The 23,476-nt window shown below is 35.6% G+C and overlaps 1 protein-coding gene across 1 annotated transcript in view; it reads right to left on the minus strand.

Moving 5' to 3' along the window:
* Nucleotides 1-12,865: 12,865 nt before the first annotated feature.
* LOC111046325 (superoxide dismutase [Cu-Zn], chloroplastic) overlaps nt 12,866-23,476 on the minus strand; it is a 120,079-nt gene continuing 109,468 nt past the window's right edge. The window contains exon 3 of the mRNA XM_039436638.1: nt 12,866-13,093. Coding sequence (XP_039292572.1) covers nt 12,866-13,093 — 228 coding nt within the window. The remainder of the gene's footprint in view (nt 13,094-23,476) is intronic.

Genomic DNA, 23,476 nt, shown 5'->3' on the forward strand with positions numbered 1-23,476 from the left:
CATTTATCGTTTCTCTTATGCTTCCAGTCTCCATTGCATCTTTATAGTTACATTCTAATAACATAGAGGAAATAACACGGACAGAATAAGGAATTCACGAATGACGCATCATATCATAGATCATCCATTCAACACGATTATATTGATAACAAGCAGGTAACCCGTGCTCCGCAAGGGTCTATTTTAAAACTTGACAAACTGAAAACTTGATGGAGTGGAATTTTGGAGAGTTTGAAATAGGCCTAGAACCATCCTCGGTTAGTTGAGAATCTATTTGCAAAATTTCAAGTTAATCAGTTGAGTAGTTGTGACGTGATGATGCGTCAAACATAATAATTGTCCTATCCCGTACGTATATGAGCCACTTGTTTCCTTTATCAAAGAATAGATAAGTTCTTCAACTTGGTGCTAACCTAATGAAGTGACAGAGCTGAAATCTTGTTTAGAAAGTTTCTCAAACTTGATAAACCTGAAAAAATTGAACTGGTTATTAATTTAGTTTCGAAGAGGTAGTCTCTCCAGATTATCTATCTTATATAAAAGCGAAATGGCACTCACTCACTGACTGACTGACTCACTCACTCACTCACTCACTCACTCGCAATCTACCGGATCAAAAACGTTCATATTTTGTAGGTATGTTCAGTTGGCCCTTTAGAGGCGTACTAAGAAATTTTTGGCAATATTTCAACTCTAATGGTGGTTTTTAAGGGTTTAAAGTTCGTCTTTTAGCATGTATATTCTGCGTATTCCAATCTCTTAATTATAATTGAAAAATGTCCATACCATATGTTAATATAGAACTATAATCTAGAGAGAGTACCTCTCCGAAACAGTTGTTAACTGTAAACTAAATTAATAATTTTGTCAGATTGGCATTAAGTTGAGTTGACTTTGTTAGGTTGGCACCAAGTTGAAGATTGAAATGCATTTATCGCGGAAAAATTGATTGGGCATCTGGCTAAACGTATATGGCGAGCGAAGCGAGCCCGACGGCTAGTAGTTCTATATAAACATGAATGGTATGTATTTATGTCTCATGAATGGAATTGAAAATTAATTCTGGAGAATCCAGAAGGAAAATTGAAGTTTGGGCTTGGAGGTGCACGGGATTGATATTTTTAAAACCGATGTGCAGAATTTGGAGATCTAAATCATTCCCGTTTTTCCGGTATGCAATCCACAAGTTGACATGTTTTGATGCGAACAAACACAACCCTACTCTCTATTATTATAAAGCTTATTGAACGAAAATCCAAATTACGATAATATCGACTCACAAACAATATTTTCATAAAACTTATCAACTTGATCATAATTTATTTCGTTTGTCATATTTTGGAGAGTATCTTCTCCGTCTTCTTCTTCTTCTTCTTCTTGCTCTCTATGCAGTGTGGCGAAAATAATTTTGTGACACACTGAATATTCTAACTTTGTAACTCACTTGTTTTTTGTTCAAGTGAATAAAAATAAATTTCGCGACATGCGATTCGACTAGTAATAAACAGTAATAAAGAACAATTAAATCTCGTATTTAATTGGATATACGACTGGATGTGGGGGTGTTTTTTCAAATTACATCGTCGTTTTAATATATTGTAGGATCCCAGGACTTGAAAAAAATTGAGTGTATCAAAAAATTACTTTCAGAGTAGAATCGAAATGAGTTTTGCAGGTAACAGATTTTTTATAAGAGTGGGTTGGAATTTAATTTGAAAAATGTTTTATATTACTGAAGCTTTATTTCTGTAATCCATGAACATATTTTTTACAGGTGAGCCTTTTACTACAGGTATTCAACCTCTATAGTGAGGTCCACGTTACTAGTAGTTCTGTGAACAGTAGACCTCACGCATTGTTCTCATCCACAAGTACCTGATTGAAACTATAGACCTTATGGAGATACAGCAATAGACTGGCTTCTCCACATATCTGTGTAGTCACTTGTCAGCTGATTTATGATGAATAATTCTATAGTTTGATTTTCACTCTAATATGAAGGAGGCTCCTTTTTCCTTTTATATTATCCTTGAAATGCAAAATTTCCAAAAACCTAGTAAATACGTCGACGCGCAATTAAAAAAGGAACATACCTGTCAAATTTCATGGAAATCTATTACCGCGTTTCGTCGTAAATGCGCAACATAAGAACATTTAAACATTTAAGAGAAATGCCAAACCGTCGACTTGAATCTTAGACCTCACTTCGCTCGGTCAATAATGGCAGTATTTGGTTAACATTGGTGCTCTTATCCTTGTTTATCATCCGACAAAGCAGATGACGCTATCCTTCTCCAGCTCCCCAACGTTGCCAGATCGTCTTCCAACAATGTATGAATATAATAATCAATCAACAAATTATTGATTTATGAAATTATTGTATTATTCAATCATTGAAAAATATGTTTTCATCACGAATGGAATATAATTGATTAATCTAACCTTCCGGCAGTCGCGCTGTTGTAAAAAGTACAACAGTGTCAGTTTTTTTGCTGCACAAAACTATTGAATGGGGTGGTGTCAGTGAATGAGTTACCTATGCATTCCAAAACTTTCCTTCTATCACTCCACTGAGTTGCAGTATCAACCGAGCAATGGTTCAGTCTTTTGGTGCCATTTAGTCGCCACAGTGCATAAGATAGGGAAATACTGTATACGGGGACTGTAAACGAAATGGTTTTGCTTGATGTACCTTATTGGACTATGAAATGTTAATGATTCAAATGTTCATAGGCGTAAAATAATTCAAGAAGATGGAAAAAGTAATTATACAATTAATTAATATGTTTTGACAGTAAACAGAGTACATAACACTTGGAAAATTTGGAGGTTGTAAAAAATACAACACGCGACTGCTCGTGTGATTGAGTACTACCGGAAGGTTAAGTAACAATAAATTAACAGTTAATATTACATCAGATATACCGGTATCCTCTAAGAAGGCAATGGCATGGCAGAGAATCAGCAACGCAGTTCTTTCATCTTTCTCCACTGGCATTATAACGTGGACCACACTATAGATCTTGCATGGATACATTTAAATTTATTTCAAACAAGCAGGTTACCCGTGCTCCGCGAGGGTTTAATCACGTGATGATGCGTCATTCGTGAATTTCCTATCCCGTACTTGTTTCAACCAATTCTTTCCTCCATTATATCATGTTAATTATTATTAAATCACGTTATTATATCAAGTTAATCAGTCCAGTAGTTCAGACGTTATGATGCGTCATTCGTGAATTTCCTATCCCGTACTTGTTTCAACCAATTCTTTCCTCCATTATATCATGTTAATTATTATTAAATCACGTTATTATATCAAGTTAATCAGTCCAGTAGTTCAGACGTTATGATGCGTCATTCGTGAGTTTCCTATCCCGTACTTGTTTCAACCAATTCTTTCCTCCATTATATCATGTTAATTATTATTAAATCACGTTATTATATCAAGTTAATCAGTCCAGTAGTTCAGACGTTATGATGCGTCATTCGTGAATTTCCTATCCCGTACTTGTTTCAACCAATTCTTTCCTCCATTATATCATGTTAATTATTATTAAATCACGTTATTATATCAAGTTAATCAGTCCAGTAGTTCAGACGTTATGATGCGTCATTCGTGAGTTTCCTATCCCGTACGTGTATAAGCCGATTCTTTCCTTTATTATAACACTAGACGTCAGGCTCGCTTCGCTCGCCATATCCGTCTAGCAAGGGGGCTCCGCCCCCTGGACCCCCGACTGGATCATCCAAAAATGAGATCAGCGGGCTCGCTTTGCTCGCCTGCATGTAGACCTCAGCGGGACCTCTGTACCGAATTCTGGACCCCCGACTGGATTGTCCAAAAATGAGATCAGCGGGCTCGCTTCGCTCGCCTGCATGTAGGCCTCAGCGGGACCTCTGTACCGAAATTGAACGTATTATGTCAATTTGATCTCGAAAAACACCTTTTACTATATCGGCGTATCTTTGGCGAACTAAATTCCTCCACCTCAGCTAAACCTGTGTATAGATTTTTTTTTAAATATATTCCATCAATTATTGAAAGAGGTGAGGAAAAGCTGAGAAAACGCTAATTTTGGCTAATTGGATAAATTAGTATTTAGGATGTCATGGATAATGCATTTCAATCTTCAACTTGGTGCCAACCTAACAAAGTCAACTCAACTTAATGCCAACCTGACAAAATTTTTAATTTAGTTACCAGAACAACTGCTTCGAAGAGGTACTCTCTCTAGATTATATATCCAATTATAATTTTAAGATATTAGAATAAGAAGAATATACATGCTCAAAGAACTTTAAACCCTTAAAAACCACCCTTAGAGTTAAAATATCGCCAAAAGATTTCTTAGTGCGCCTCCAAAGGGCCAACTGAACATACCTACCAAATTTGAACGTTTTTGCCGATCCTCTGTCTTGTCAATGCCTTCTATAAACGGTAGCTGATACAGGTTTATTGATGTAATATTAACTGTTCATTCTCGTTTAAAATAATCAATTATATTTTATTATGCAAGAAATTATATTTTTCTATGATTTCATGATGAAGTCTCATAATATTAAGATGTAATATTTTGTTGATTAATTAATTATCAATTGTACATTGTTGAAAGACGATCTGGCAACAGTGCAAAATGGAGCGAGAAAGAGATAGCGCTATCCGCTCTGTTGAATGATAGACAAGGATAGCAATACCATTGCTAATCAAACACTGCCATTATAACGTGGACCTCACTATAGTAAGATTCCTCTGTAGATTCCTCCTGTAAGTAGATTACTTCTAAGATTCCTCCTGTAGTAAGATTCATAATGTAATCTCATAATGCATTTTCATAATAAAGATGGAATATTTTGTTTAATTGATTATCAATTCTACATTGTTAAAAGACGATCTGGCAACACAGCAATGCGAGAAAGAGATAGCGCTATCCGCTTTGTTGAATGATTGACAAGGATGGCAATACCATTGCTAATCAAATACTGCTATTATATAACCAAATGGTCTAACAACCGGCACCGATATCTCGATTTTTAATTCATCTGTGGTTGGACAATATCTAGTTTTCATACTCAGTATGGATCTGTAAACTATAACAATGTCACCTTCACAGCTACTTAGATAATATAAGATAATGTTTGGACAATTTGAGACTAACTAAGGAAATAGGAGAGGTTATGGGAAATGTTTTTTTTGTTTCGACTATTGTATTGTTAGCTCTATCAAATAAATAAATAAATAAATAATAATGAAATTTCTCCTGGAATAATATCATGGGAGGATTTAGTTGTTAGGCTTATTTAGCTGTTAGGCTTTTTCAGTTGTTTATTTAAGCTTCATTTAGTTGTTTATTTAGGCTTGTTTAGTTGGATAATATTTGGACAATTTGAGACTAAATTAGGAAATAGAAGAAGTTTAGGGAAATAGCCTGTTTTTTTCTGTTTCGACTATTGTATTGTTAGCTCTATCCAATAAATGAATAAATATATAATATAATTTCTCCTGAATTAATATCATAAGAGGATTCAATTGTTATGCTTATTTAGCTGTTAGGCTTATTTAGTTTTTTATTTAGGCTTCATCTGAATGTTTATTCAGGCTTATTTGGTTGTTTATTTAGGCTCATTCAGTTGTTTATTTAGGCATCATTTAAATGTTTATTTAGTCTTATTTATTTGTTTATTCAGTAATTGTTTATTGAGGCTTTATTTAGTTGTCTATTTAGGCTTATTTAGTTGTTTATTTAGGCTTCATTTAAATGTTCATTTAGGCTCATTTATTTGTTTATTTAGTGATGGCTTATTGAGGCTTTATTTAGTTGTTTATTTAGGCTTCATTTGGATGTCCATTTGGCTTATTTAGATGTTCATTTAGGCTTATTTAGTTGTCCATTTAGGCTTTATTTGGTTGCTGAATGATTAAATTGAATCTAATAAAATAATTACTTATTATTATATTGTATATGATTGTGTTCTACAATCATTGTGATATCATGGTTATCCATACCACAAAATCCTATTATATTTAGCGAGCAATTTCCTCATATATCTGGTTATTTATGTTCAACGGATCTCGAAAACGACTCCAACGATTTTCAGGAAAATTGGAACATAGTAGGTTTATGATATGAAAATTCGATTGCACTAGGTCTCATCCTTGGGAAAACTCGCTGAACGACATTAAAAGGATAATTCATCCTTGGCTGAAACAGCTGAGACTTTCGTCGTCTGTGGATAGTAAAAACGTGAGTGAGCGAGTGAGTATGTGAAAAATCAAAATATTGCATCCCCGAAATCTATATAATATATAAAAGCGAAATGGCACTCACTGACTAACTGACTGACTGACTCACTCACTCACAGAACTAAAAATGTACCGGACAAAAACGTTCAAATTTGGTAGGTATGTTCAGTTGGCCCTTTAGAGGCGCACTAAGAAATCTTTTGGCAATATTTTAACTCTAGGGGTGGTTTTTAAGGGTTTAAAGTTCGTCTTCTAGCATGTATATTCTTCTTATTCTTTCAATTATAATTGAAAAAAGGCCATACCATATGTTAATATAGAACTATAATCTGGAGAGAGTACCTCTTCGAAACAGTTGTTAACTGGTAACTAAATTAATAATTTTGTCAGGTTGTCATTAAGTTGAGTTGACTTTGTTAGGTTGGCACCAAGTTGAAGATTGAAATGCATTTATCGCGGAAAAGTTGATTGGGCACTGCTACTTCAATCAGAGCTATTCCTGGGAATATTATATTACTAGCCGTCAGGCTCGCTTCGCTCGCCATATCCGTTTAGCCAGACGTTTAGTCTGGACCCCCGACTAGATCGTCCTAACATATGATAAAAATGGTCGAATGAAAAATGCATGCGAGCGAAACGAACCTGCTGATCTCATTCTTGGACGATCCAGTCGGGGGTCCAGAGGGCGGAGCCCCATGGCTAGACGAATATGGCGAGCGAAGCGAGCTTGACGGCTAGTTCATATATAAGATGACGTATAGCCAGTTGTGAAATATAAACAAGATCATTTTAGAGCATTGTGTTCTGCTTATCAATAAATAAAAATAACGAGTGAAGCTCGGTGCCCCGATATTATCACTCTATTATGATGAGATCTGTATTGATTAGTTCATAAAGAACTCAATGATTGTATAATTTTAACCTTGATTAAAGTGAGACAGGGATCAACTACATTATTCCCCGTTGTATGAAAAGGCATGAAAAAGATAAACTATCATGGAATATTTTATCAGATGAAATGTGACCGAGCATTGAGAGAGATAAAATACTCATATTTTATTCACTTGATATACTGTAGAGTGATAATCAACACGGACTTTGATGCATTGCAAATTCTCCGAAATGAGTTTTTTCTGATATTAATCTAAGCGACATCATGGCTTATCTGTTTTTACATGCTGTCAACAAGCTACCTATCCAATATCACTAATTTATTTTGCCTCTCAATTTTATAATGCATTTCCTCTCTTTCCCTATCTACTCTCATTGCTAATTTTCTGAAAAATATTTATTTTCCTCTCACTGTATGTTTATTCATATAGATGATTCCTCTTGTCATAATTATAAACAGAATACATCTCATAGATACACTTCTTCAAAAAACAGACCTGTTACACTACTTGAAAATTATATCCTACTAGCCATCAAGCTCGCTTCGCTCGCCATATCCGTCTAGCCAGGGGGCTCCGCCCCGACTGGATCGTCCAAGAATGAGATCAGCAGGCTCGCTTCGCACGCCTGCATTTTTCATTTGACCATTTTTATCATATGTTAGGACGATCCAGTCGGGGGTCCAGACTAAACGTCTGGTTAACGGATATGGCGAGCGAAGCGAGCCTGACGACTAGTAATATAATCTTCCCAGGATAGCTCTGATTGAAGTAGCAGTGCCCAAACAATTCTCCGCGATAAATGCATTTCAATCTTCAACTTGGTGCCAACCTAACAAAGTCAACTCAACTTAATGCCAACCTGACAAAATTGTTAATTTAGTTACCAGTTAACAACTGTTTCGAAGAGGTACTCTCTCTAGATTATAGTTCTATATTAACACATGTATGGACATTTTTCAATTTTAATTAAGAGAATAAGAAGAATATACATGCTAAAAGACAAACTTTAAACCCTTATAAACCACCCTTGGAGTTAAAATATTGCCAAAAGATTTCTTAGTGCGCCTCTAAAGGGCCAACTGAACATACCTACCAAATTTGAACGTTTTTGGTCCGGTAGATTTCTAGTTCTGCGAGTGAGTGAGTCAGTCAGTCAGTGAGTGAGTGAGTGCCATTTCGCTTTTATATATAGATTAAACTTCTGTTTATATGTTTAGATATTGGGATGTTTATATGTTTGTATTAAACCGGATCTCAAAAACGGCTCTAACGATTCTCACGAAATTCAGAACATAGTAGGTTTATAATATAAAGATTCGATTGCACTGGGTCTCACCCCTCGGAAAACTCACTGAGGGACATTATAAGGATAATCATCATTCATCCTTGAAAAAACAGCTGATAATAATTATTTCGTCGTCTGTTGATGATGGAAGTGAGTGAGCAAGTTCATGTGTGTGTGACTGGGTCAAAACTATGACTCAGTTGTTGAACTTTTGTAATCATTCTATTAGGTACTTAGTGCCGGTTGCAAAAGAGCCGGGTTATTTCCAATCCTGATTAATTCCAGTAGATCCATTTTTTTTCAAATGATCTTCTCTGATTTGGTTCACGTGAAGTTAATCAGGATTGAAATTCAACCGGCTTTTGTGCAACTGGGCCTTTGTGAGGGAAATTTTTGCTTTCCTCTGGGAATCAATCTCAATTTACTGTGATTAGATAGAGCAATTCTGTATGAATGTTATTATAATTTCTTCTTCCGTAATAAATTTTCTATGCTTTTGTACTCCAGAGCGAAGCTCGCTCCCCGATATTTAATTCAAATTCGAAGAAAAAAGTTCGAATTTTTATTTTGTCACCAGTAAATTATTTTTGAAACGAAATACTTCAACTCATTACATACAACAATTCATGAATGTCTTAGTGAGGTCCACGTTATAATGCATTTCCTCTCTTTCCCTATCTACTCTCATTGCTAATTTTCTGAAAAATATTTATTTCCTCTCACTGTATGTTTATTCATATAGATGTTTCCTCTTGTCATTATTATAAACAGAATACATCTCATAGATACACTTCTTCAAAAAACAGACCTGTTACACTACTTGAAATAATTATATCCTACTAGCCATCAAGCTCGCTTCGCTCGCCATATCCGTCTAGCCAGGGGGCTCCGCCCCCTGGACCCCCGACTGGATCGTCCAAGAATGAGATCAGCAGGCTCGCTTCGCACGCCTGCATTTTTCATTTGACCATTTTTATCATATGTTAGGACGATCCAGTCGGGGGTCCAGACTAAACGTCTGGTTAACGGATATGGCGAGCGAAGCGAGCCTGACGACTAGTAATATAATCTTCCCAGGAATAGCTCTGATTGAAGTAGCAGTGCCCAAACAATTTCTCCGCGATAAATGCATTTCAATCTTCAACTTGGTGCCAACCTAACAAAGTCAACTCAACTTAATGCCAACCTGACAAAATCATTAATTTAGTTATCAGTTAACAACTGTTTCGAAGAGGTACTCTCTCTAGATTATAGTTCTATATTAACACATGTATGGACATTTTTCAATTTTAATTAAGAGAATAAGAAGAATATACATGCTAAAAGACAAACTTTAAACCCTTAAAAACCACCCTTGGAGTTAAAATATTGCCAAAAGATTTCTTAGTGCGCCTCTAAAGGGTCAACTGAACATACCTACCAAATTTGAACGTTTTTGGTCCGGTAGATTTCTAGTTCTGCGAGTGAGTGAGTCAGTCAGTCAGTGAGTGAGTGAGTGCCATTTCGCTTTTATATATAGATTAAACTTCTGTTTATATGTTTAGATATTGGGATGTTTATATGTTTGTATTAAACCGGATCTCAAAAACGGCTCTAACGATTCTCACGAAATTCAGAACATAGTAGGTTTATAATATAAAGATTCGATTGCACTGGGTCTCACCCCTCGGAAAACTCACTGAGGGACATTATAAGGATAATCATCATTCATCCTTGAAAAAACAGCTGATAATAATTATTTCGTCGTCTGTTGATGATGGAAGTGAGTGAGCAAGTTCATGTGTGTGTGACTGGGTCAAAACTATGACTCAGTTGTTGAACTTTTGTAATCATTCTATTAGGTACTTAGTGCCGGTTGCAAAAGAGCCGGGTTATTTCCAATCCTGATTAATTCCAGTAGATCCATCCTTTTTAAATGATCTTCTCTGATTTGGTTCACGTGAAGTTAATTAGGATTAAAATTCAACCGGCTTTTGTGCAACTGGGCCTTTGTGAGGGAAATTTTTGCTTTCCTCTGGGAATCAATCTCAATTTACTGTGATTAGATAGAACATTTCTGTATGAATGTTATTATAATTTCTTCTTTCGTAATAAATTTTCTATGCTTTTGTACTCCAGAGCGAAGCTCGCTCCCCGATATTTAATTCAAATTCGAAGAAAAAAGTTCGAATTTTTATTTTGTCACCAGTAAATTATTTTTGAAACGAAATACTTCAACTCATTACATACAACAATTCATGAATGTCTTAGTGAGGTCCACGTTATAATGGCAGTATTTGATTAACATTGGTGTTGCTATCCTTGTCTATCATTCGACAAAGCAGATAACTTTATCCTTTTCTAGCTCTACAACGTTTCCCAACAATGTAGAATTATAATTTATTAATGATTGTTGGATTGTTCATTTTATGAATCAACCTTGACTATTAACCATGATAATCCAATGAACCATGATATAATAAAGAAGATAATTGGCTAATTTATACACATACGAGATAGGAAATTCACGAAAGAGGCATCATCACATCTCAACTACTTAACTGATTAACTTAAAATAAATTACGCATATAGATTCTCAATTTACTGAAGGTGGTTATTGGCCTATTTAAAATTCTTGTAGGTTTCAGTTGGTCAAGTTTTCAATTAGAACCTAGCGAAGCATGGGTTATATGCTAGTACTATAATATGGCTATAGTTATATCAAGGCCAATATAATTATGCTCGTAATATTAATAGTCCAGTCAACGAATGGTTATAGAGGAGAAAATTTGGAAGACAATTTTTGACCCGGTTAGGGGTAGAAATGAGGTGGACATATCAAAAGTCCCCACCCCTACCCACTGTGCTAAGGTAGGGGTGGTTCAAAGGTACCATGTTTTGGTTTATCGCATATAACTAGAAAGCTATGCATCTTGCGGCCATGATTATCCCATACAAATTTGGAAATTTCATTTAGAGAAAATATATTTTTCCCCATATCTACTATTATAGTTTTCGAGATATTTGCTCTTGGATGTGTACCACTTTTTGGAAAAACACGTTGGACTCCTATCTTTTTCTATTTTTGTTCTTTCAACTTTTCAAATTCGATGGGAAAAATCCATGCTGAATATGAGCTTATGGAGCACCAAATTTTCTTCAATTTTATGTATGATCTCGCCGGTTTACGCATTTCCTCACGACTGCGGTGAGGCGGTGCAGCGCTTGCAGCCGTTGCAGCGGTGGTATTTAGTGTGAAATCTTCAGTTTTGCAACAAAATAACAAAAACTGAGAAATAAAATTTGAAGTGAAATTTTTAAACACAATTTTTGACTTCGCAGCTTTGTTGGGTCCAGTTAGGAGGTGAACATATGAAAAGTCCTCATCGATAACCTTGATAACCTTGATAACCTTGATCGATATTGATAACCTTGATAACCTCATTGATAACCTTGATCGATATTGATAACCTTGATAACCTGATTGATAACCTTAATCGATATTGATAACCTCATTGATAACCTTGATCGATATCGATAACCTTGATAATCTCATTGATCACCTTAATAACCCCATTGATAACCTCATTGATAACCTTAATAACCTCATTCATAACCTTGATCGATATTGGTAACCTTGATAACCTCATTGATAACCTTGATAACCTGATTGATAACCTTGATCGATTTTGAAAACCTTGATAACCTCATTGATAACCTTAATAACCTCATTGATAACCTTGATCGATATTGATAACCTTAATAACCTCATTGATAATCTTGATAAAGGAATGAGGATGGTTTGAAAGTTGTTTTTTGCTTCCACGTTTACATATCATGGGAACAATTCGTTCCGACATGTCCAACTATTTAAAAATGGAGCTTAATAAATTCTCTACAGTTTTTGTTTTGTAGAGTTTTGCGATATTTCCAAAAGTTTTCAATATTTATTCTTCCTTGAAAAGGTGGAATTGTTGCAATGACAGGATTAAAATATTCAATATCTTGCTCTTTCAGGGTTTATAACTCTCCAACAATGCATCAAATAGATAAATGATTATAAGGTAGGTTTGTAGAGCATCAAATTCTCTCTGATTTGATGAATTATTCTGCTACCCCATGTTTTCCTTTCATTGTTATAGCAGATGTTTTGAGCCTGGACTATGAGGCTATGAATAATTATACCAATGTTCAGTTATATCACAGAGAAACAATTGCGTAAGTAGATATCCCATGGTTTAGGGCGTTTTTGTCGCAACTTTTACTGTTATCTCAAGCCGATCACTGTCAATTATTGTCGATTTTTACTGTTTTGACCGGGTAAGAGTGTATGAACGGCACAATATGAGAGGAGACTACCAGCGTCATAAAGCTTCACAGGAAAGAACTACGTGGGACTATCGGCTTGAGATAACAGTAAAAGTTGCGACATAAACACCCTATACCATGGGATATCCACTTATGCTATTGTTTCTCTATGGTTATACTCACGCCTTCAGGATTGAAGTGTCCCTTAGTGGAGGTGCATCCCATACTGATGTCCCCCTTCTCGTGGATGTGGAAGCCGTGGTTCCCCTTGGAGAGTCCCGTCACGATTCCCGTCACCGTGACAGGTCCGTCGTCGACCTGCGTGAAAGTCACGTTTCCCGTCACTCCCGCATCACCCTTCAGCACTGCGATCGCCTTGCGTTCCTGTCGCGGAAAAATTTCACAAAATTAGTTTTTGCATTCGTTCTGATATTCATATTAAATAAAAAGACTAAGAAATTGTCAAAAACCACAGATTTATTGCTAGTTTGAAAGACCGGTTTTGGTTGTTACATTATTGTAAATCTGATACACCATTGTCGGAGAGATTAGAGAGTTTATCAGAGATTGACAATGGTATAACAACCGAAACCGGTTTTTCTAACTATCAATGTACATTGATAGATTTATTGATAGTTAGAAAGACCGGTTTCGGTTGTAATGCAACGTCGCAGTGTAGGCCTAGAATCTAATACATGATTGGTGAGAAATATTCTAATATTTTAAAATATATATTCAAATATTTTCCACCAATCATGTATTAGATTCTAGGCCTACACTGCGGCGTTGCAATATCGTAGGCCAGGGCCTTGTATTAGAGGTGGCTATGTCTTTATCCATGTATGTTACAATATATACTGACTCAGAGAGGGTGTGGGAGAGTGTGAGAGCAAGTGAGAGAGATTGAGGGAGTGAGAGGGAGTAAGAGAGAGAGAGAGAGGGATAGAGAAACTGATTGATTGAGTACTCTATTTATGCAGGTTACAATATATAGTGGCTAATACACTTAGTAGCTTACAATACATTTTTCCTCCACCTACTGTCTAAAGTACTTACTTTACTCCCTGAAAGCTAATACTAAAGTGTCACTTTTTCGCTCGCGGTAGTAAAAAACAGAAAAACTCCCTAGGGAGTAAAAGTGACTCCATTTGCATAACATGGGGAGCATCTCTATTTTGAAACTTACATTGTAATAGGTTAGAAGGTCTAAGCTCAGATGAGAAAGCATAATAGAGGTGTCTGTCATTGAGTCAAATGAATTCAATACCACAACCAGAAATTTGATCAACTCATGAAATATATGTTTGTATGATAATTATATTCTTAATATTAGTAGACGATAAAAATTTATACAATTTTAAAAATATTTTATTCTATTCAAAATACCAGCCAACAAATATTTTTGATCTGCAATTCAAATCTGAACTACGTGATCTGGAGTCAGCCATCTTTGGTAGCTGCCCAGTTGATATAATTGTTACAACTTTTGCTGATAGATAGCACAATAGGCAGTGCCAATCAGACGACCGGTTTTTAGGTTTTAGATTTAGGTTATGTTGTTAGGAATCATTGTCACCAATATGTAAGTTATTAGAATGATTTTATTTGCAGTTTCTATAAAAAAATGTAGATGGAGGAAAAATTTTGTGTACATCACAAGCGAAAAATACTTTTTCTCCCTCAGGAAAATTGCTGCCCTCGGCTTCGCCTCAGGCTTCAAACTTTTTCCCATAGGGAGAAAAAGTCGTACTTTTCACTCTAGATATACAAATAACTATTTCCTCCACCTCCTGTCTAAAGTGCTTACTTTACTCCCTGGAACATGATACTAAAATGTCACTTTTTCGCTCTCGGTACTAAAAAAAACAGGAAAACTCCCTAGAGTGTGAAAGTGACTCCATTTAAATAACATGGGGAGCATCTCTATTTTAAAAAAGTACATTTGAAATAGGTTAGGAGTTCTAAGTTAAGATGAGGAAGCATATAGAGTAGTCATTAAACTAACCAAATTAAATACCTCAACCAGACATTAATTTGATCAATATATGAAATTTATGTTTTTTTGCCAAAATTATTACAAACTTCATAACACTATACTAAAAAAATATATAACTTTTTTATTCCATGTTATTCAAAATACCAGCCAACGAATATTCCTCATTAACTAATCAAATTAGAAACGGGAGACTCATCATAGCTGTAGTTGTGACGGCCATTGTTACAACTTTTGCCGACAGATAGCGTACACCGCTGTCGGCGGAGAACTGTGATTACAAGCCAGCTGTTTCTGTTTACTTTTTAGATTATGTTGTAACACATTGTTTGGTCACGTACGTTTTTAAAACGTATTTTATTTGCTGTTTTTATAAAAATGTAGGTGGAGGAAAAATGTTGTGTATATCATAATGATTGTAATGTTTTTTCTCCCTCAGGAGAATTGTTGCCCTCGGGTTTCAAACTTATCCCTCAGGGAGAAAAAACAGTACTTTTCACTCTATATATACAAAATTGCATAATATGAACTGAAATTTTGATCATTTATTGAACTGTACATGATAAGAAAAAAGATGCGATTTATGGTCATTTCTTCAAGAAAATATTGTTTTGTATCTACATTAATTGGCGGAGCTCTAAACATATCAATGACCATTCTATGAAAAGAAGATTCAAAATATAATTTCCAGTAACTCTCTACCAAAACGTTAATTCAATTTATCCAACTAGGAGCCACCCCCACCTTCTCATCCATCTGCTCCTTCTCATCACATTTCTCATCTTCCTTCTCCTTCATCACCACCCCCCTCCACAAATCTTTTCTCCTGCTTCCAATACTTTCTTTGTGTAAAGTAAAACAACCAATCACTTATAATAATTATTTTCACCTCAGAATGACTTTTGAATTCATTCAATTCTTATAACGTGGGCTCAATGAGTCATCAGCCTCCCATGCAAATCCCAATAGCAATAACAGTTATTCGAAATATGACTTCCACACCCAAAATAATTGCGTATCACATTATCTCTGTTGTAAAGTAATATTGGAATAGAAAAGATGATTCAGTAGTGGCTTCTCTCCATGAGTTTACTTCAAAAGTGAAGTGGCCCCGCCCTGATGTTGTCCATTTATAAGCAGTCTGTTGAAGGTTCACACCCAGTTTATAGAAAATTTCAGTGAGTGATCTAGTTGAGAGTTCCAGGATACCTATCCCAGTTCTTAAGCAGATATTCAATCTATACCATCAAGTGATCTCTCATCTACTGTGCATTTTGTTTGTTGTGTTTTCCACACTCACGAACATGGCTACCTCCAGAACTTCACATCAAAGGCAGATGAGGAGAAGGAAAAATGTGAATCCCCATTTCAAGAACTTTGTGGAGAATACTTCTTTCTATGGCGTGAAATACATTTTAGATGGGAACAGACATTGGATGGAGCGATATTTCTGGTGCATTGTTATAATCGGTTACATTTACTCCTTATTTGTAATTTATATGATGAAGATTTCTGATTGGAGAGAGAATTCCATGACGATCGAATTGTCAAACACTCCGCAGCACATCTCAACCCTGGCTATTCCTGCTTTGACCATCTGTGGTCCAATACGTATGTCAGCTGGAAATATCAGATCTATTTTGAATAAACTGCATGGTAATGAGATATACCAGATTGCAGATATCTTGGGTATGTCTAAGAAAGCATTTTTGCATATTGAACAACAGATGTTTGGTGAGATAATATCAAATGTAAATGGTACAGATAGTAATGGAGAAAAGTTTGTCATGACTGATTTGGGTCTTGAAACCTTTTTTGGTGATATCTCTGTGCATGACTATTTATACCTCACAAAATCATTTGGATCTGTATCAGAACGACCAACTTCCATGTTCAGGGGAGTTTGTTTGTCCTTCAACCTTCTTCCACACTCTAAGATTTACAAAATCAATGCGGTGAGAAATGCTTTTCACAATGATATAGAGCCAAAAACAAAAAAGAATATGGACTGAACATTATGTATCATTCGGACACTGAGACGATTCATGGATTCCCATCATTTACAGGGTATTATTGGACATCGAATGGAACAGATGCATCTTCTGTACCTTTTAAAACCCCTGATATGGTGGAGCGATCATCAGACATGAATTATCTTCTGAATTATGATGAAGACCTTAGAAAGACAAACGACATCAGGTTTATTGGCAGAGACAATACAACTCGATTCGCAATCCACAATCCTTGGGATGTCCCAAGTCCATTCATGAGATGGCATCGTCTTCAGTCATCAACAAGCTCTCGTATTTTCATCGAACCTGAACTGATCATAACAGGAACTGATCCTGTTTATGATGATGATGTTCTGCACAAATTTCCATTTATCAAGCGATGCTACAACACAACGGAGAAAACATTGGACTTTTTTCAATATTACACGCAACAAAACTGTTTGATGGAGTGCTCCACCAACAGAGCTTTGAGAGAATGTGGATGTGTTCTGTTTTACATGCCACACAACGAATCAACATACATATGCTCTGATGAATACAGCTCCTGTGCGGTGAATGTTGCCAAAGCCACTTATTATGACACAGGTAAAAGGAGATTTCAAGATTTTTGCGATTGTTTGCCATCTTGTAATCACACTGAATACAAGGTTATATCTTATGAATCATCTTCTAGCGAATCATCCCAAAAATACAAAATTGAAATTGTATTCAGGAGTGACGTTCTCTATCCAAAAGTGCGAATCTACACATCCATCGATTTCTACTTGGATTTATTTCTAGGCGGGAGTATAATGTCTATAGTCGAAATGTTCTACTATATTTTGTTGTATGTTATTGATCATTTGCAAAGAAAGATACAGCGAATGCTTGATTGGCTGTACATGTCATAAGAGCTTAATTTAAATAGAATATTGTAACTGAATGTTTCCTTTCCCATTTCAACAACTCAAGCACCATGCAAACTTCCAAGAATAATTTCAATCACCTTTTCTTATTGACTTAAGATAGACTTTGGAAAACTCGAATGAGTTGAGCCACCTTGAAGCCCAATCACGGTTCAAACTGAGATTTTTTAGGAATTTCATTTGTTCGTTAATTCAATATCAGATTTCTAATTCAAATATCAAATTTCAATATAAAGTTCTATTTCAATTTCCAAATTGGAAATTTGTAAATTCAATCATGAATTTGTTCAATCTTGGAATGAGAAAATTGTAATGAAAATGACCATTTCATCATGTCATTTCGTCATGTTTGCCAACTTGTAATTACACTGAATACAAGGTTATATCTTATGAAAGACGTACTGTATTTTTGGAAGTTCAACTTACAAACTATCCTATGCTAAAATTTAATTTAAAGACGTTTTCTTTCATCCAAAAGTTCGTACCTACACTCACAATAACAATGAGATGATGGATGCCACCGTTGTCTACTTGGATGCATTCCTAGGCGTGAGTATAATGACTGTAGCCGAAATGTTCTACTACATTTTGTTGTATGTTATTGATTATTTGAAAAGCATGATACAGCGAATGCGTGATTGGATGTACATGTCATAAGAGCTAAATTTGAATAAAATATTGTAACTGAATATTCCCCTTTTTATTTCAACAAATACAGTACCATACAAACTTTCGAGGACTTTCAATCACATTCTCTTACTGAGTCAGGTTAGATTTTGAAAAACTTGAATGAGGTGAGCTGATCAACCTTGAGACCCAATGCACTATCACGGTTCAAACACAGAGTTTTTCAAAAATTTCAATTGTTTGGAAATTCAATATTAAACAAATGTGAAATTTGTCACGCATTTCATTGGAAAATGTCCCCATACTCGTTGAGTTCAGATGGCAACACTTTGGCAGGGCAGCATTGTCACGGGAAGATCTGAAGAACTACCTAAACGGAGATGACTGGCTAAAGATAGGTACACAGTATGTTGGTGCATGGAAATACAGACACTACTTGATTTCAAAGTTAAATGAATAGTGCGTTGTGAACTGTTGAACACTGCGTTGTATTTGAAAAGCAAGAATGTGTAATAATTCTGTATGAAGTCTACTCATGACAATCTTCACCCTGACGGTCGTTGACCAAGGGTTTAATGCTTGTTATAACTAAAATTATGTTCTTGTATAATATTATCTAGGAAACAATGTTGAAATAAAAGCATTTATTCATTCAATCATTCATTCAATCATTTAAATTATAAATTTGTTCATTTCAATCAATCGATTAGCTTTGAACATAGGAAGTGCATTCAGGCCTTAGTATGAGAAGAGTCAAGTATTGGTTGAGAAGTTCTGATTATTATCTCAGATTATCACAGTTTTCCATTAAAACTATCCTGAATTCAGTTTGATTGATCCATATGATGATCAAGATCCAAGATTGTTTACTATTTAGATTGGAATTCGGATTGACATCTGGATTTGAAAATATACTAGTTTTAAGAGACCATTGCAGTTTGGAACTTCGGAGGGGAGACACTGTAGACACTGTTATATCTATAGTATTCATTATAAACTTTCTCAGTCCAATAATTCTTCAATCAGAGTATCTGTGAGTTCTTGAGAGGTATACATGTTTAAATGGTCTAGTATTAGCTATTAGTCACTGGACCTAATGGACCAATAGTCTTTTCGAAACTTCAAATTGTGTAGTACTTTTGGGGATCATAAATTATTTTGACAGATTTTCTATTGTCTCATCCATGAACTGATTCATTCATCCACTCTCACTTAAATTGTATTAGTTTATTAGTAAGTATTTCTTCACCATCACAACAGCCATGGATCAATGGTCTTTCCGAAACTTTAAATTGTGTAGTACTTTTGGGGATCATAAATTATTTTGACAGATTTTCTATTGTCTCATCCATGAACTGATTCATTCATCCACTCTCACTCAAATTGTATTAGTTATTAGTAAGTATTTCTTCACCACGACAACAGCCAATGAGTGTTGAGTTATGGAGAACTGACCAATCACAAACGGTATCTGCCACTATATGACAAACAACTTGCTACTTTTCCATTGGTTGGAATGTGATTGGTTCAATTCTTCATAACTCAACTCCCATTGGTTGGAGTCATGACATAGGACTACTCTCTATTTCGTTGTTTAGCGGTATTCCCAATATTTTCATTGAATGAGTGTAGCAAGCTCTTATTGACAACTAGAGTCTATAGCCCTTTTACATTCATGAGGATTAAGTTCGACGATTATTTTCGATTGCTTCCATCAATCAACTTCAATTTTCCACACATATATTCTTCAATCACCATACAGATCTGGTGACGTCTGCTAGAGGAAAAGACTAACTCCACCATTTTTTCTGGAGATAAGACAGGGGGTACCGCTGGGAGTTCATGAGACAAAATAAAAGTTAGTGATTTATTATCCAGTGGACATACTAGAAAATTAATATTGTGACGAGACCATTACTTAGGAATTAATTCTACTGAAACGTTATCAATAGTAACTCAATATTTATTATTTTCGTATTGATTGAGAACTGGGATAAATATAATGAGTAGTACCGCCCCTTCCTCCTCATTCACCTCCTCCTCATCCTGTTACAAACCAACCACCGCTTCCACAAGCTCTTCCTCCCCTACCACCTTCTTATCCTCATACACAATCATCTCCTCCTTCTCCTTCCAATCCTCCTTCTCCTCATCCACCTCCTAGTTCTCCTTCATCCTTCTCTTCCACGTCTTTCTCCTTCTCCTCTTCCTCCTCTCCCAACTCCTCACTCATGCTTGTCATACTTTCTTTGTGTTTAGTGAAAAAAATAATCAACTTATAATAATTTATTTGACCTCAGACTGACTTATTAATTTATTCAATTTGGTAATGTGATCCAACTCAGACACGAACCGTCCCATGCGAATCCCAATAGAGATGAGAAATATTCAGAAAATGAGTTTCATGCTCGAAATAATAACCATATACATTATCTTTGACCTCCAGTAACACAAAAAAAAAACAAAATTGATGATGACCTTCTTTTAAAATAATTAAATTGTGAGTGAAGTGGCCCCGCCCTGATGTTGTTCATTTATAAGCAGTCTGTTGGAGGTTCACGCCCAGTTTACATAGCAAATTTCAGTGAGTGATCCAGTTTGGAGTACCAGGATCCCTATCCTAGTTCTTGTGCAGAAATTCAGTCTATATTCAGTGATCTATCATCAACTGTGTATTTTGTTTGTTGTGTTTTCCACACTCATGAACATGGCCACTTCCAAAACTTCATATCAAAGGCAGATGAGGAGAAGGAGAAATGTGAATTCCCATTTCAAGAACTTTCTGGATAATACATCATTACATGGGTGAAATACATTCTTGATTCGAACAGACATTGGATAGAGCGATGTTTTTGTGCATTGTCGTAATCGGTTTTATTATCTCATTATTTGCAATTTATAGAATGAAGATAAATAAATGGAAGGAGGATCCCATGAAAATCGAATTGGCAAACACTCCGCAAAACATCTCTACCCTGCCCAATCCTTCATTGACCATCTGTGGCCCAGTACTTGTGACAGAGAAAGATGTTGAATATCTTATCAATAAACTACATGATGATGAGATATACAAGATGGCAGATATCTTTGGTATGTCAAGAAAAGCATTCGATAAGATGTTCAATATGAGTACAAATAGAAATGGTACAGGTAGTAGGGAAAGATTTGTCATATCTGATTTGAGTCTTGGAACCTTCATCTTTAAATTTCCGAGTTATCACTATTTATATCTCTCAGCATCATATGATTCTGTTATAAAATATCGACCTACTTTCATGTTCAGGGAACTCTGCTTGTCCACCAATATTCTTCCACCTTCCAGGATTTACAAGATGAATACAGCACAACATAATTTGGACTTGAAAATAGAAAAATTGGTTTGGACTAAGCATGACACTTCATTTGAATAGTAATTGATTGATGGATTTCCGTCATATACATATTCACGAGGAACACACGGCTTTGAACGACCATCAAAGATACCAGTTTTGGTAGATAAATCAGACATATTTCATATTCTCTTGAATTATAGTCGTCTTCATGAATACATCAAGTTTATTGGCAGGGACAATAAATATCGGTTTACAATCCACAATCCATGGGATGTTCCAAATCCATTCATGAGATGGCTCATCTTCAGCCATCAAAAGACTCTCGCATTCTCATCAAACCTGAAGTGGTCATAAAATATCCTGTCGATGATGACGATTTTCTGTACAAAGTTCCATATGCCAAGCAATGCTACAACACAACTGAGAAAACATTGGACTTTTTTCAATATTATACACAGCAAAACTGTTTAATGGAGTGCTCCACCAAGAGAGCTTTGAAAGAATGTGGATGTGTTCTGTTTTACATGCCACACAACGAATCAACATACATATGCTCTGATGAATACAGCTCCTGTGCTCTGAATGTTGCCAAAGCCACTTATTATGACACAGGAGACAGGGAGTTTGTTGACACTTGTGACTGTTTGCCATCTTGTAACTACACCAACTACAAGGTGATTTCTCTTGAGTCAGTGACATGCTTTAGATATTCGATTTACTACACATTACAAGAAATTGCTATTATATTCAGAGATAATTTTTTTGACCCAAAAGTTCGTACTTACACATACAACAACAATGAGATGATAGATTCTACCGTTGTCTACTTGGATGCATTCCTAGGCGTGAGTATAATGACTGTAGCCGAAATATTTTACTACATGTTGTTGTATGTTATTGATTATATGAAAAGCAAGATACAGCGAATGTTTGATTGGCTGTATATGTCAAAAAACTAAAATAAAATGAATAAGGGCTCCAATGAAAATTTTTCTTTTTTTATTTCAAGATTTACCCCACAATTTTACTTTCCTTGCCCTATTACCATAGGTAAGGAAAGTATTGGTTTCCGAAAAAATTAAGGTACCCCAATTTCTAAATTCCTTTACGTTTCATTTAAAAATGGCGAAAATGTTGTCAATAACAGGGTTTTTCGCGATTTTCTCAAAAACGGCTTCAACGATTTTGATCGAATTTATACCTAAAATAGTCATCGATAAGCTCCATCAACTGACACAAGTCCTATATCTGTCAGAATTCCAGGAGCTTCGCCCCATCTATGCAAAGTTTGATTTTATATTCCCACTAATCTATGTATGAATTTGATCAAAATCGTTGAGGCCGTTTTCGAGAAAATCGTGATAAACCCTGTTTTTGACAACATTTTCGCCATTTTATCCGCCATCTTGAATTGCATTTGATCGAAATTGATCGTGTCGGATCCTTATAGTGTAAGGACCTTAAGTTTCAAATTTCAAGTCATTCCGTTGGTTGTGAGATGAGATATCGAGGATATGATACACAGACGCACATACACTTATACACAAACATACAGACCAATACCCAAAAACCACGTTTTTGGACTCAGGGACCTTGAAACGTATAGAAATTTAGAAATTGGGGTACCTTAATTTTTTTCGGGAAGCGATACTTTCCTTAGGGCTGGGTATGGGTAAAGATCTAAGTTGTATAATACTGTATTTGTTGCATCAATAATATTCTATATAGTCTAGATTTTAGGCTACAATTTTTGTACCTTAATCATCGTCATCATCATCATCATCTTCCTCCTCACCCTCTTCCACCACTACCTCCTACTCCTCCTCTTACTTCTCCTTCTGCTTATCCTCTACTCCTTCTCCTTCTTCTTCTTCCTCTTCTTCTTCTTCTTCCACTTC

The sequence above is a fragment of the Nilaparvata lugens genome, chromosome 10 (genome assembly GCF_014356525.2).
Source record: "Nilaparvata lugens isolate BPH chromosome 10, ASM1435652v1, whole genome shotgun sequence".
Taxonomy (NCBI): domain Eukaryota; kingdom Metazoa; phylum Arthropoda; class Insecta; order Hemiptera; family Delphacidae; genus Nilaparvata; species Nilaparvata lugens.